Genomic DNA, 14,405 nt, shown 5'->3' with positions numbered 1-14,405 from the left:
ATATTTTTTCTATTATCTTTTTAAAACCACTTCAGCATACCTGTGTCATACTACTTGCACCACAATTTTACATAACTGGATACAAAGAAATCCAAAATGAGATAGAGCACAAGCAGCAATTTAGGCAAGGCTGTTTATAATTCTACAGTTCAGTAACATTATCTGCATAAAGGGCCACGGATGATCTTGGGTATTTGCAAATGCAAAGAGCTTTCCAAGGAGAATGAATAACATTTTGAGTTCTGAGCAAAGGTGCACTGTACGTGCAAAATGGAACATAGCTGTCACCAGGCAGAGGACAGTCTTAGGGATCTTACTATGGGGCGACCTTAACCTAAAATGACCTTATACCTGACAGGGAATGTAAGGGAATGAGGTGAGGAGATAAGCCCACGATTCAGCCAAGAAAGGGCTCTCTTTTCCCTTGTTAAGTTCTGCATTTTAACTTCAGGAAAGTGAAGGGTGTTTGGACAGATCCCATTGACTGCTGCTCAACAAGGATCCCCTCTTCTGTTGCTGGATTTCTAACAGGGTAGCAATGTGTGTGGCCTCCAGGGAGGAACTGATCCGAGCTAGTCCTGGCAACCCTGGTATTCTCTGCTAGGTACATGAATACACTGGTTCCCAGCTTCTCAGTTCTGGCCACTGAGATGTAAGACAGTCTGCTGGGTTCTTCTGAGAATTATTTTATTTCATAATAAAAAGAGACGAAGAGGGTCCTCCCTCCCTCCCTGCTTGGATGAGTACTTGATGTTTAATGAAGCAGGAGCCATTCTGTGTTCAAGAAGGAGAGGCCAGGAGAATCTGAAAGGCAACAACCCAGGCCCCTGTCACTGAATGCTCAAGGACCCCTGGAACCTAATTGTTTCAAGGTTGTTCTGTAAATAGTAACTCTCTTTATGGTGACTTTTCCCCAGTCAGGAAAGGAGGTTCCGGGCTTCAAGTCTTTCCAGTCAAACTGAAGTTGAACAGAAGGGGACTGCCTTGTGCTGAACCAAAGGACAGTACAGATGTAATAAGGCAGTTCAGCTCAGGACGTTCCCTGGAACGCTTTCTCCTGAGAGCTGACTGCCCTCAAAACATAGGTATTGGGATAATAGTCACACACGTGACTTCCGTCTTCTCCAGTTCACACAGCGAAGACACCATTCAGAAAGTCTGTCCGTGGACTAACATTTATTAAAGACCTCACGAACCCCAGCTGCCACTATGTGCTGGGCACTAAAGACACAAGCTAGAGGCCCTGCCTTCTGGGACAGAGACATGAAATAAATATTCCACCAGAAAGTAATGACAGTTGGGATCAGTGCTGCCTTAAGGGTGCCCTGAGCGTGAGTAACTGGGATGCAGGGGTGGGGATGGCAGCAGTGACCAGAGGAGGCTCCCCTGAGCGAGGGGCAAGGGAACCAGTCACCCTCTTCCTGGTCTGCCTCAGGGTTCTTCAAGTGAGAAGCAAAGAGAGCAGGAGTGATGGAGAGGACGAGATACCAAGAAATGGAGGCAGAAGAAATGATGGAACTTGGTGATTAATCCATGTGGAAGCGAGAGGGGTTAGAGTCAAGGCCTCTCAGTGGCCGGAACCGAGAGCTGGGTACGAGGGTTCAGAGATCTGGCACACAGGTCGCTGGCTTGGGCTACCGGGTGGATGGAGGCACATTCGCACACTTATCAGTGTGGTCGACTGCAAAAACGGACCTCTTCTCCTACCCCTCTCTGCATCCCAGCCCTTTCAAATGTGGCTTTGCAGCTCTCCTCACCAAGGAGTGGAGTGCACTTCCCGCCCCTGGAATGTGGGCTGGCACCACGGCTTGCTTTGGCCAAGAGAAGGCAGCAGGGGTGATGGGTTCCTCCCCGGAGCCTAGGTCTCAGGAGGCCTGTTAACACTTCCACTCACACTCTGGAACTCTGCCCAGCCGCCATGATCCTGGCCCGCCTTCTGGGTGAGGAGAAACATGTGGCTCAGCCACTGCCCCTCCCACCACCGCAGCTGGCAGCCGGCCAGCTGCCTGAGGACACCAATCTGGAGCCACCAGCCAGCCCCCACCCCCGCCCCCATCGCCCCTAGCCCGCTGCCACCAGCTCTCTGCCGATGCATGGAAGAATGAAAGCCTGCGGCCAACATCAGCTGAGCCGGGCCTGGATTAGGATAACCACTGCACTGACCTGCAGACTGGTGAGCAACCGTGAGGGATTGCGGTTTCAAGGCAGTAAGTTTCGTGCAGTTTGTCAGGCAGCAAAAGCTAACTGATACAACCAAGATGGAGAAAGGGGTGAGTGAGGGTGGGGCTGTCTAAGAGGCAATTGGACCTGTGAGGCTGGAGCACAGGAGGCAGAAGCCTGAAGGTCTAACCTGCAAGGACAGAATCCCAAGCCTTTTTTGCCTTTTTGCCACTGTGGGCTCCCGAAACCCAAGACTGGCCGGATTTTGCTTTTGTGTCATCTTCCTCCCACTTCCACGCCCACCCTAAACTCCGCTTTACACTTAGAAATAAGTACTTGAATGATGAAGCAAAGGCGTGACTCAAGTCATAGGACGGTGTTTGATGGAGGATTAGTCCGGAGCCAGAGCTCTCAATTAGCTTGTTGAGTGTTCGCTAATGAGTCAGCTCAGCCAGCACCAGCAGCCAGGGGCTGGGTTCGGAGGCTGGGGACAATGGCTGTCCCCAAGGGGCCTTCACAAATCTGGAGCAAGGTCACAGTGTCTGCAACTCCCTTATACTGATACTAAGTCAGGGCTCTATCCTAATAATGTCACCCATCAGCACCTTTCAAAAATAAAAAGGGCACCATTCGCCAGGAATTTATCCTTCCCATTGCTGCGGAAACGTCCGACCAATTGCATTTTTCCTTTCTTTCGTCCCCCAGCTCATAATTCTGATCTCTCTCATAATTCCGGTCTCGCCTCTGCAGGATGGAGGGGGCCGCCAGGGCTACGCAGGCACAGCGGAGGCCGGATCTCCAGGGCCCGGAGGCCGGAGCAGCGTAGGACCCCAGCAGAGCGCGTCAAGCGGGTGCGCGCGCCGCGGTGACGGGGCCCTGGACTCTCCGGCTCCGCCCCCTCCGCGCCGCTGCTGGAAGGGGCGGGAAGAGGAGGAGCCGGAGGCGGCCGCGGGGCCCCCAGCGCGCCCAGCCCTTTAAAAGCCGCCGGCCGGGCTCGCTGCACCGGCCGCCGAGGTCCCCGCGCGCCGGTGTCCCCGCGCTCGACCGCGCGCTCCATGCGGCCGCCCACCATGTCCGGACACTTTCTGCTCGCGCCCATCCCCGAGTCCTCCTCCGACTACCTCCTGCCCAAGGACATCAAACTGGCCGTGCTAGGCGCCGGCCGCGTGGGCAAGAGCGGTGAGCGCCCCGGGGAAAGCGGGGGCTCCCGGCGGAGGGGAGGGCGCAGGGGGGCCCGGACGTTTCCAGGCCGCTGCCGGCCTCCCCCCGCCAGCCTGCTTTCCCGCCGCTTCCCCGGACCTTGCACTCCTGAGCCTTCGCCGGCGGGCACCTGTTCGAGAACGGGTGCCGGTGCGGCGCGTAGCGCACCCCCGGCCGCACCCGCCCCAAAACCCGCGGAGGCCGCGGCCGCACCCTCGCCCCTGCGGAGCCTGAGGATGCAGGCAGCATCCGCGGTACTGCGGCCCGTCACGCCCCCATTTCCCCGAGACGGTCCCGGTTTGACTGTCTCGTCCTAGTCCTTCAGCTGATTTTCCTTTCCTTTTCAGCAATGATTGTGCGCTTCCTGACCAAGAGATTCATTGGCGATTATGAGCCGAACACAGGTTAGGTTCGTTTCGTTCTGTTGAGGCTGCATGCTCTGATTTTCTTTTTCCTGAGGAGAGTGTGAGAATTTAAAAGTCAAGTTTCCTTCATTCTCCAGGCAAGTTGTACTCGCGGCTCGTGTGCGTGGAGGGAGACCAGCTCTCCCTGCAGATCCAGGACACTCCCGGCGGCATCCAGGTAAGGACTGCCAAGAGCAGGCGGCTCCTCCGCTTCCAGACGCCCGAGCCAGGTGTCTGGGCACGCCTGTTATGCGTTCAGATGGAGGGGTGTGCCGTCCCCAGGTGGGGCCAGTCGTTGGGGTGTTAGAAACCGTCCACGATGGGGGGCGGGGAGAGTGGATTGTTATAGAGGCCGCCTTCTCCTGTCTGCCACCTCGGAAAGGGGAAGAGATGCTTAGCTTCTCTTCGCAGCCCTGGCCGGGGCATCACTGGTTACACGGGTCTCACCACTTCTGTCAGGAGCAGCTCAGGCTTGGAACCCGGAACAAAACTATGGGGGTGGGATTCTGGAGAGGGTCTTCTCCCCTAGCAAGGTCTGCTGAAGCGCTCCTGTTTCTCGCTGTTCCTCTCAGTAATTCCAATCAGATAACCCCATGGCAAGCCGTCAGGAATGTGACTTGATTAACAAGTTACTAATTGCTCTCCCTTCTAGGGAGGAAAGGTCTTGTGGAAGAACCGAAAGAAGGAATTTGTTTCTGTAACATTCTCAAGAAGGACATGCTAAAAATATTTTTATGGGTTGGGGAATAGATATTTATCTTGGCTTATTTTCAAAGTTCTGTTTATTCTGAGTTAGTTCCCTAAAAATTGCGCCATCCTGAGTTGAAGTTCTCATTGAAATCATCACAGACTGTTTCATCACAGGCTACCTGCCAAGCAAGGGGGTTAAAAGTAATGTGTCGGTAACAGCTAATAAAATAACCCAGGAAGGGAGCTTGCCTGAGAATTGGCTCTTTCCATATCAAAAGCTTCCTTCTGCAGAAGCTGGGTAGAACCTGAAACTATATTTAGTGATTTCTTGTTCAACCGTTTTTTTCAAGGGTGGCTTTGATGTTCTTTCCAGTTTCTCCCACCGAGAGCTTCCTTGATCCGGGCTCACTTTGCTCTTTTCAGGTCCAAGACAGCCTCAGCCTGGCGGTCGACTCCCTGTCCAAGTGCGTGCAGTGGGCAGAGGGCTTCCTGCTGGTCTATTCCATCACGGACTATGACAGCTACCTGTCCATCCGCCCCCTGTACCAGCACATCCGGAAGGTCCACCCTGACTCTAAAGCCCCCGTCATCATCGTGGGCAACAAGGGGGACCTTCTGCATGCCCGACAGGTGCAGACCCGTGACGGCATCCAACTGGCCAACGAGCTGGGCAGCCTGTTCCTGGAAATTTCCACCAGTGAAAACTATGAAGATGTCTGTGATGTGTTTCAGCATCTGTGCAAAGAAGTGAGCAAGCTGCACAGCCTCGGTGGGGAGAGGAGAAGAGCCTCCATCATCCCCCGGCCACGTTCTCCCAACATGCAGGACCTGAAGAGGCGCTTCAAGCAAGCTCTTTCCTCCAAGGCCAAGGCCCCCTCCACCCTGGGGTAGACCCATCTCCACTGGATGGACTCGTCCCCTTTTTATCACGCATTCATGCAGCTGAGAAGACTGGGGGTCACCCTTTTTAATCACACATTCAGAGTTTATTTTTATACAAACTGTTAGTTTTCAAGTGTATGTTTATTTCTGAAAATTCAAACGGTGATTGCCTAGAAGTTGGATAGAGTTTTTTTTTAATAAAAGATTTTTTTAAAACTGTAACTGCCAGCCACTTTTCCATTAAAGGCAAATGGCAACATTGCTCCTTGTTTTTAAATGTCTTTTTATAGAAATCATACTTGCACCAGAGCCCAGAACTGCTCCAGGCTTACCCCCAGTCTGAACTCTGATTGGTGGCTCCTGCGGGGAGGGGTTGATGCAGAGGGAATCTGGTGTGGGAGAAAGGACAGTCTGTGGAGGAGGAAAGGGATTTGAGTAACTGCAGGATGTCTTTAATTAGGGCACTTTGCCCTGGGCATGAAACTGACACCATGTGATTTTCAGCGGAAGGGGTTCATTGTGCACAGATGCTAAAAAATTATGACATGAATAACATTATTATTTATTGGTGTAAGTGGGAGTTTATCCTCTCCACCAGTATTAAAAAAACAACCCTCCTTCCAGCATTCCCATTGTCAGTAAGTGCACCCTCCCTGGAGTTGCCCGAAAATTCTCCATCCCTCTCTGTCTCCTTTACCCTAACCAATGGCGCACCCGGTCTGTCAATTCTCTCTTCTGTTTTTCTCTAAAGCATCACTTTTCCTTAATCTAGGCTTTTACAGCTCTTGCCTGGATGGGCAAGCAAGCTTGTGGGCGAGGCTCTGGTTTCTTGGCTCTAAATCTTTCGTCACACCAGGACAACCTTACTAAAACCAACCCTGATCATCTTATTTCCATGACTGAAAAAACTCAGCTAGTTTCCCCTTATCTGCCAGATAAAATATCAATGAGGCATGGAATCAAGATTATTTGCCTCCTCTCCACAGTCATCATCCCCTCCTTCCAAAACAAATGCGCGCGGATGCGCGCGCACACACACACACACACACACACACACACACAGCCGACAATCCATTCCAACAGAACGCTCTGACTTTCTCACTCTTCACCAGGTACTATCATGCCTCCCTGCCTTCGCACGAACTACTGCCTTGAATATTTTGTCCTATTCTCCACCTAAAAGATCTTTCTAGTCCCGAGTCACATGCTACATTCAACTCCTGGGGTGCCTTCTCTGAGTCTTCCTCTATTCCTGTAGCATTTGTGTTATAACCCAACCTTTTCATGAAGCTATTTGTCACCCCCATTGGAAGGAGCACTGCTTGAGGGCAGTCGCTGCATTTTATGACTTTGTATTCCAAGCTTCTAGCCCAGTGCTTGCACATAGGCTGGTAGGTTTTCAGTAAATATTTGATGAATAAGTGAGTGACTACATTGTTTTTGGTGCCAAGGACAACCATGGCAGATTACAATGAAACAACTTGCCACTTCTGCGGAACGAGGACAGGATGTGTCCTCAGTAGTTGAAGGTTCTTTATTAGCGGTGACAGGAAATGACACATGCAGCTTCTGGCCACTGCAGACCATTACCCTTGCCTGTGTCCAGACCTGTGATGTTAACACCACCCTTTCCTATAGTTGGGGGGTGTCTAGGCAAAATGCCATAAAGGATTAATAATGTTAGATCATTCACATCTAAAGGTGTATCCAAATAAGAAAACAAGTATATTTTGGATTCCATTATCTTTTGTTGTTGTTTGGGGGGAGGGATCGTTTTGGATTCCATTGTGTTTTAAAACGTGCCTAATTCTCCTTGTTCTTTGCATACTCTCAACACAAAAGGAGTTCTTCCCATCATCAGCCATTCCTGCTTCCCACCACCCATCTTAACAGTGAGGCGTGGACATGAGAGCAACCGGCCCTCCTAACGGCTGTCACGCCCAGAGCGTGCCCAGGTGGCACCGGTGCCGGGGCTCTTCCGCCCTCAAGGAGCCGAGATCAAACATCCCATGAGGAAAAGGTCAGTCATAATGTAACAGCTACAGAACAGCACAGGAGACGCCCCGAGGCAGCCTATGATTCTGTTCCACGTGAGCGAGCTTGGGGACGGGAAGGGCCCTTGCGCTTGCCAGGATCCAGCCCAGTGTGGTCCAGTGGGGCCAAAGGATGAGTCATGGGGCAGTTCCAGAGGGAGTAGCAGCCTCAGGGGCTCGGGCAGAAAGTGGTTCTCCCGTCCTCAGCATCACAAAACACTGACTTCCAGGGCCACAGAGCTTCCTCTCTTCTCTGGTCCCCAGATCCGGCCCTGCACAGCACCTGGCCTCTGTGTCTCATGGGGACCTCAGTGTCTCTCCTGATGGCAGCGGGGTCCCTTGAGGGTCAGGTGCCTGGAGAATGCCTGTAACGGTCCTGAGATAGCAGCGCTGGACATAGAAGAGGGGAGGCTGGAGCTATCAGGAGACAGTTACGGGGGGAACGTTGTCAGATTTGTGTCGGGAGGTGGATCTGAGGATTTGGGCTTGACTGGGCCCTGAGGAAGCCCTTAGAGAGGAAGCTGGGCCCTGAGCCAGGTTCTTCCCTCCAGAACCGGGAGGACAGAGCCTTCAGAGCCCTGGGTGTCATATTGCTGACAGGGGCAGAACTCCTGAAACATTAGGCAGAACACTGAAAACGTAGGTGGCTGTGGACAGGACAGTCTATGCATTTTCATTTGGTAGGTTTGCCTTACCGCCAAGGTGTCATCATCAATGTGAGGGTCACCTCCATCCTCACAAGGGGGGAGGAGCTACAGCATCCTTGGTCTCTCTTCACCACCACCCCACCCCCGGCCATCCTCACTCTGTCTTGAAATTCCTGAGTCTCTCTCCATTGGCACCACCCATTCTCCTTCCGGTCAGGGCTCGGCTTTAATTCTGCCCTCCAACTGCAGAATGATTTAATTCATGTGCCTATGAGTGAGGTTCTAGAAGAATGGACGGGATCCAAATGGCTCAACTGTACATGCTGCAGTCATGCTGTACTTCACATGCGACCTATGAAAAGCAAACTTGAATGATGGAAAAATAAATCAATTAGAACAGAAGGAAATAAATTTGTTTTGCTCGTGTTGAGGTGAAGGGAAGTTCTGAAGTTTATTAATATCCATTTAAAGAAATGGATTAAAATAAATAGCGTGGAAGGTGGCAGTGAACAAAAGAGCAAATAGGAAAGACCAGATGACTGTTTAGTCATGAATAAAGCTCGAGTAGCTTTTTTCCCTTGTATGTGTTGCAACTTTAGCTTCTCATTATGCAAAGTTACCAATTCAAATTTGCAGTGGGAAGATACTTTGCGTGATTAATAATTTATTCTTACCATTTGATCTGTCTCCAAAAGGAGGGATATTTTGAAAGACTTTGTTAAAATTCGTCTCAAGCTACTTTGACACTCAATGAGAAAGATGTGATATAGGGGAAAAAAATCCCCAAACAATTACCTTCCAAACACCATTAAGTTAGCCAGAGCTCAAGGAGGAGTGAACTGATGTAAGTGATGATTGGGTTGTAATAGCAGACATCTCAGCATAGAGTAGAAATTTGCTGAACCCGGATGAAACATAGTCATCCCTCATGTTTGGATGCCCTCGGGTACCTCCGTCCCAGTAGAAAATTAACCTTGTTAGGGCCAGACGTGTCCTCCTCCAATTCAGCTCCATAGCACCTGTGAGACTCTCCCATACATGACAGCATCCCCCAAAACATATTCTGGGCGCCCTCTATCAAACTGTCAAAGGTGGCTCTTTTCCTCTTGGTGAATTGGAAAGAGAATGTTCTCCAGACCATGGCTACTTGAGCAAAATAGGTGTCATCCCTTTTGTAAGAAATTTATTTTATTGAAGTATAGTTGATTTACAATGTTGTGTTAATTTCTGCTGTCCAGCAAAGTGATTCAGTTATACATATATATACATTCTTTTTTGTATTCTTTTCCATTACGGTTTATCACAAGATATTGAATATAGTTCCCTGTGCTCTAGAGTACGACCTTGTTGTTTATCCGTTCTCTACATAATAGTTTGCATCTGCTAACCCCAAACTCCCAAGTATCCTCACTTTCGATTTCCCTCATCTCTTTGTGAAGAGCACCTCTGCGGTGACTCCCATGATGTCAAATTACCTGCAGGTTATTGAGAACCTGCTTCAGGCAAGGCCCTGTGCTGAAGGGTGTGGTGTCTGGATGACATTCCTTCTCTGGGAACTCAATCCGGCAAGAGGTCTGGGGGCCCCCTTGCGGGTGGGACTCTGGGGGTCTGCGAGGTGAAATAAGACGCTGACCCAGATGTGACGGTGTTGACGAAGTTAGCGGACAGTGCAGATCGCAGGGCTGAGCAGGAGAGGCAAACACCCCAGAGACCGGGAGGAAGTGGCCTTCCTTCCTTTGCAGATTGTAAAGCATGATTTCCTCTGAGCATCGTTTTATGTTCGTGAGGACCAATGCATTACACTTGTAAAACACTTACTGCCATTTCTTACCAGCATTCTCTGTTTCAATCAGAAGAACAGGGACTTCCCTGGCGATCCAGTGTTTAAGACTCTGCACTTCCACGGCAGGGGACACGGGTTCGATCCCTGGTTGGGGAACTAAGATATGTATGCCCGACTGTGTGGCCAAAAAAAAAAAAAAAAAAGGAAGAACACTGTTAACAGCAAGGCTTACTTATATAAACAGATTTTGCCTGGAAACACTCACATGGATTTGTTGGTTTTTTTTTTTTTTAATTAATTTATTTGTTTTTGGCTGCGTTGGGTCTTCGTTGCTGCGCACGGGCTTTCTCTAGTTGCGGCGAGCGGGGGCTACTCTTCGTTGCGGTGTTCACTGGCAGGAGCTCCTGAATGAGGGAAGGCTCACGTGATAGTGAAGGCTGAGAAGTTCCAAGATCTGCCATCAGCAGATTGGAGACCCGGGAGAGCTGTTGGTGTGACTCTGGTCTGAAAACTGCTGTCTCAACATTCAAGAGCAAGTATACCAGCTTGAGCCCAAGAGGCAGGAAAAGATGGATGTCCCAGCTCGAGGCAGTGCGGCCTCTTACTCAAGGAAGGGTCAGCCTTTCTAGTCTGTTCAGGCCTTCGACTGATTGGATGAGACCCACCCACATTAGGGAGGGCAATCTACTTTACTCAGTTTACTGAATCACATGTTAATCTCACGTAGAAACACCCTCCCAGACACATCCAGAATAACGTTTGGATACCCCAGGGCCCAGTCAAGTTGACACATACACTTAACCACAACGTACAGCAAGTCTTAGGTGCACTTGCTCGTTTAATCCCCCCAATGATTCTATGAAGTAGCTCATTATTATCATCACCATTCGACAGATGAGAATAATGAAGCTCAGAGAGGTTCGTTAACTTTCTTACAGCCTCTCAGCGGGCCAAGTGGCACAGTTGAGAGTTAAGTCCAAGTCTTTCTGATTTGAAAAACACTGTAGTGTCTTGCTTCCCATGCCAATCATCCCACTGCGTGCGCCCTCTGGAAGCTGCTACCATTCTCCTAATGAAGCTTCTGACCTTGAATATTGCATGGTGTATCCATCCAGGCTTTCATTTACAAGCAATAGAAAAGACTCTGGCTGATTTAGTTAAAAAAAAGAGGGGGGAGGTTTATTAAAAGGCTTTGGAGTTAACTCAGTCACTGGGTGAGCTGACTGGTGAGCTGACAGCACCGGCTGCAGCTGCACAGCTACAAGGGAGGCCAAGAAAGTAAATAGCTGGCATTTCCAGCATCTGTGGTGGTAGATGGTCCCCGTCTCCTACCCAGACCTGCAAGGCGAAGGCTCACTCCAGGCTTTGGAAGGGGGTTCTCACACCGAGCAGTGGCAAAGTCCACTACATACCTTGAATGATGATTGAGTGATGCAGAGGGGCTTCCACCTTCAAAGGTAAGCGAGACAATAGCAAAGGCAGGCCACGGCAAATCCTGGGGCTCCTTAAATACGAAACCATAAGAATCAATACATATCTGACATGGGGGAAACTGGGGCTCTAAGACAGTCAGTAAACACCCAAATTCTGTTAGTAAAGAGAGTTAGTGTTATGGGTTGAATGTGTTCCTTCGGAAAATATGTCAGGGACCTCCCTGGTGGTCCAACCCTCCACACTTCCACTGCAGTGGGCGTGGGTTCGAGCCCTGGTCAGGGAACTAAGATCCCGCATGACACGCAGCATGGCCAAACAAAAAAAAAAAAAAGAAAAGAAAAAAGATATATTGGTATCCTGAGCCCCAGAACCTCAGAATGTGACCTTATTTGGAAACAGGGTCTTTACCGAGATAATCGAGTTAAGATGAGGTCACTAGGGCACGCCCTAATCCAGTACAACTGTGTCCTTACAGACAGGGGAAATCTGGACCCGGAAGGACATGCACAGCAGGAAGGCGATGTGAAGAGAGGAGAAAGCCACGAGAAGAAGGCAGAGATTGGGGTGATGGGCCCACAAGCCGAGGAACTCCAGAAGCTGGAGAGAGGTCTGGAACAGATTCCTCCCTAGAATCTTCAGAGGCTGTTTGGCCCGGCCATCCATCAACTTGATCTCACAGTCTACCCTCCGGAACAGGGAGACAATCCATTTCTGTTGTGTAAGCCCCCTGGTTGTAGTGAGTTAGTAAATAGCTGAGCCCACATTCAAGCTGACTCTCTCTGCACCCAGAGCTGGGGCCCTAGCCCCTACAAACCTTGCTGCCAGGCATGGCAGAGCAGAAGGAACTATGACTCTGTATTCCATTCTTTTTTATATATATATAAATTTATTTATTTATTTTTGGCTGCGTTGGGTCTTCGTTGCTGCGCACGGGCTTTCTCTAGTTGCAGTGAGCGGGGGCTAGTCTTCATTGTGGTGCGCGGGTTTCTCATTGCGGCGGCTTCTCTTGTTGCCGGTCACGAGCTCTAGGCACATGGGCTTCAGTAGTTGTGGCACATGGGCTCAGTCATTGTGGCTCGCAGGCTCTAGAGCACAGGTTCAGTAATTGTGGCGCATGGGCTTAGTTGCTCCGCGGCATGTGAGATCTTCCTGGACCAGGGCTCGAACTCATGTCCCTTGCATTGACAGGTGGATTCTTAACTACTGTGCCACCAGGGAAGTGCTTGTATTCAATTCTTGAATTAGGATATGGGTTTAGCAGATGTGAAAGCCTCGAATGACAGCTGTCAAAGCCCATCCTTACTGAACACGGAATGTCTCTGCCCTCGAAAATAGAATGGCCTTGGACACAAAGAGATACCTGTGCCATTGTCCAAAGAGAAGGCTGTGTGTTCCTACCGGATGAGCCTGCTAATGTAGCATCTTTATTAAAGCACACGAGCACACAGGTGATGCCTCAAGTGATCCACGCCCCCCAGCTGAGGAGACTTAGTAAATCAATGGCTCAGATCACGAGGCTCTCTGTGAAAAACGCTGTCATTGACGTGGGGAATGATTGTCTTAATCCCTGCTTTCTCGTGCATGTGTCTGTACTGATGCTGTGATATCTCCTCCAGTGCAACCAGATCACCTCCAAAGAGACCACCTGCCTGCTAGTGAGACCCCTAGCTGACTACACAGGGCATGTTGTGGAAGAGGGGTGCATGTGAGCTTGTGAGAGCCAGTCACCGGGGGTGGAGTGTTGGAGGAGGTCGCCAAGAAGATGTGACCTCTGGTTTGCCCCGACGGCTGGACTCGGGCAGCTTGATGTCCTTCACCCTGTCCCCTGTCCTCAGAATGAATGTGCCCTCAGCTTGCCTTCCCCGCCCCCCAGGAGCTGCCCCAGGATGCAGCCTTGAGACAGTGACGTGGTGTTGAGACCATCTGGACTGTGTATGTGACTGAGCCCAGTTAAGGCCTCTGGATAAACTTTTAAGATTCCAGAGGGCGGGGTGGAGATCGACTCATCCTGCAGCCGCCCAAGACAAGCCACGTAAGTCAGTCCCCTTGCTAATTGAACTTGCTGTCTGCCAATCTGCGGTGGTCTGCCTCTTCTGATCTCACCTGGGAAGCTCCAAGGAGGTTTGTGAACCAACAGTGCAGAGGTATCTCATCATGATTTTGACAAGGGTCTAGTTAGTATCCAGTCATGTTCTTTTTTCTTTTTTTTAATTTATTTTTATTCACACATGTAATACAAAAAGATGTTCTTATTACAAAACTTCAACCAGTACAGATATAACTAAAGTTCTTCTTGATCACTATTCCCAATCCCAGGCCCTTCTCAGAGTGTGGTGGATGGCATTCCAGACATGTTTATGGAGTTTCATTTCCCCTTTTCTCACCCAGTTACTGTCTTCTTCAGGAAAAGGAAGTATTAGATTTATCTAAATTATAACAGTGGAATTTTTAGAGTCAAAAACCTTATTTATTTATTTTTATCATTTCTGTTTATTTTTTTAAATTAATTATTATTATTATTATTTTTCTTTTTTTGCAGTACGCAGGTCTCTCACTGTTGTGGCCTCTCCCGTTGCGGAGCACAGGCTCCGGACGCGCAGGCTCAGCGGCCATGGCTCACGGGCCCAGCCGCTCTGCGGCATGTGGGATCCTCCCGGACTGGGGCACGAACCCACGTCCCCTGCATCGGCAGGCGGACTCTCAACCACCGCGCCACCGGGGAAGCCCTTTTAATTAATTTTTATAGGAGTATAGTTGCTTTACAATTGTGTTAGTTTCTACTGTACAGCAAAGTGAATCAGCTCTGCGTATACATATATCCCCTCTTTTTTGGATTTCCTTGCCATTTAGGTCACCACAGAGTACCGGGTAGAGGCCAGTCATGTTCTTTATGGCATGTTTTCCCTCTGGCAGAAGATCCAGTCACATAATGCTATTCAACTATCATGTCTTGTCCGTCTCCATTAATCCAGCTCTAATATTTTTAGATTCTTCCATCCAAATCCCAGCATTTATTGGCAAAGGAACTTTTAGAAAATAATATACTTCAAGTAGCATTTCAAATTCTCAACACAACCTACCTGAACAGCTTCGCTGGATCTTTCTGAGGAGGTGGTGCCTCATCGTTACTTTGGCACAAAACAGAGCACTCTTGTTTTTCAATTTCATGCTC

The 14,405-nt window shown here is 49.7% G+C and overlaps 1 protein-coding gene across 1 annotated transcript; it reads left to right on the top strand.

Annotated features, from left to right (window-relative positions):
• Positions 1–3,097: 3,097 nt before the first annotated feature.
• On the top strand, positions 3,098–5,600 carry RASL11A (RAS like family 11 member A). The gene is made up of 4 exons (XM_022574414.3): positions 3,098–3,339; positions 3,708–3,764; positions 3,863–3,942; positions 4,878–5,600. Exons 1-4 carry the CDS (start codon positions 3,216–3,218, stop codon positions 5,343–5,345), a joined length of 729 nt encoding a protein of 242 aa, XP_022430122.1. The 5' UTR covers positions 3,098–3,215; the 3' UTR covers positions 5,346–5,600.
• The last annotated feature ends 8,805 nt before the right edge of the window (positions 5,601–14,405 follow it).

Source organism: Delphinapterus leucas, chromosome 18 (assembly GCF_059928025.1).
Source record: "Delphinapterus leucas isolate spDelLeu-1000000601 "Yukka" chromosome 18, BTC_Dleu_Yukka2, whole genome shotgun sequence".
Taxonomy (NCBI): domain Eukaryota; kingdom Metazoa; phylum Chordata; class Mammalia; order Artiodactyla; family Monodontidae; genus Delphinapterus; species Delphinapterus leucas.
This window is presented reverse-complemented; position numbering and strand designations above follow the sequence as displayed.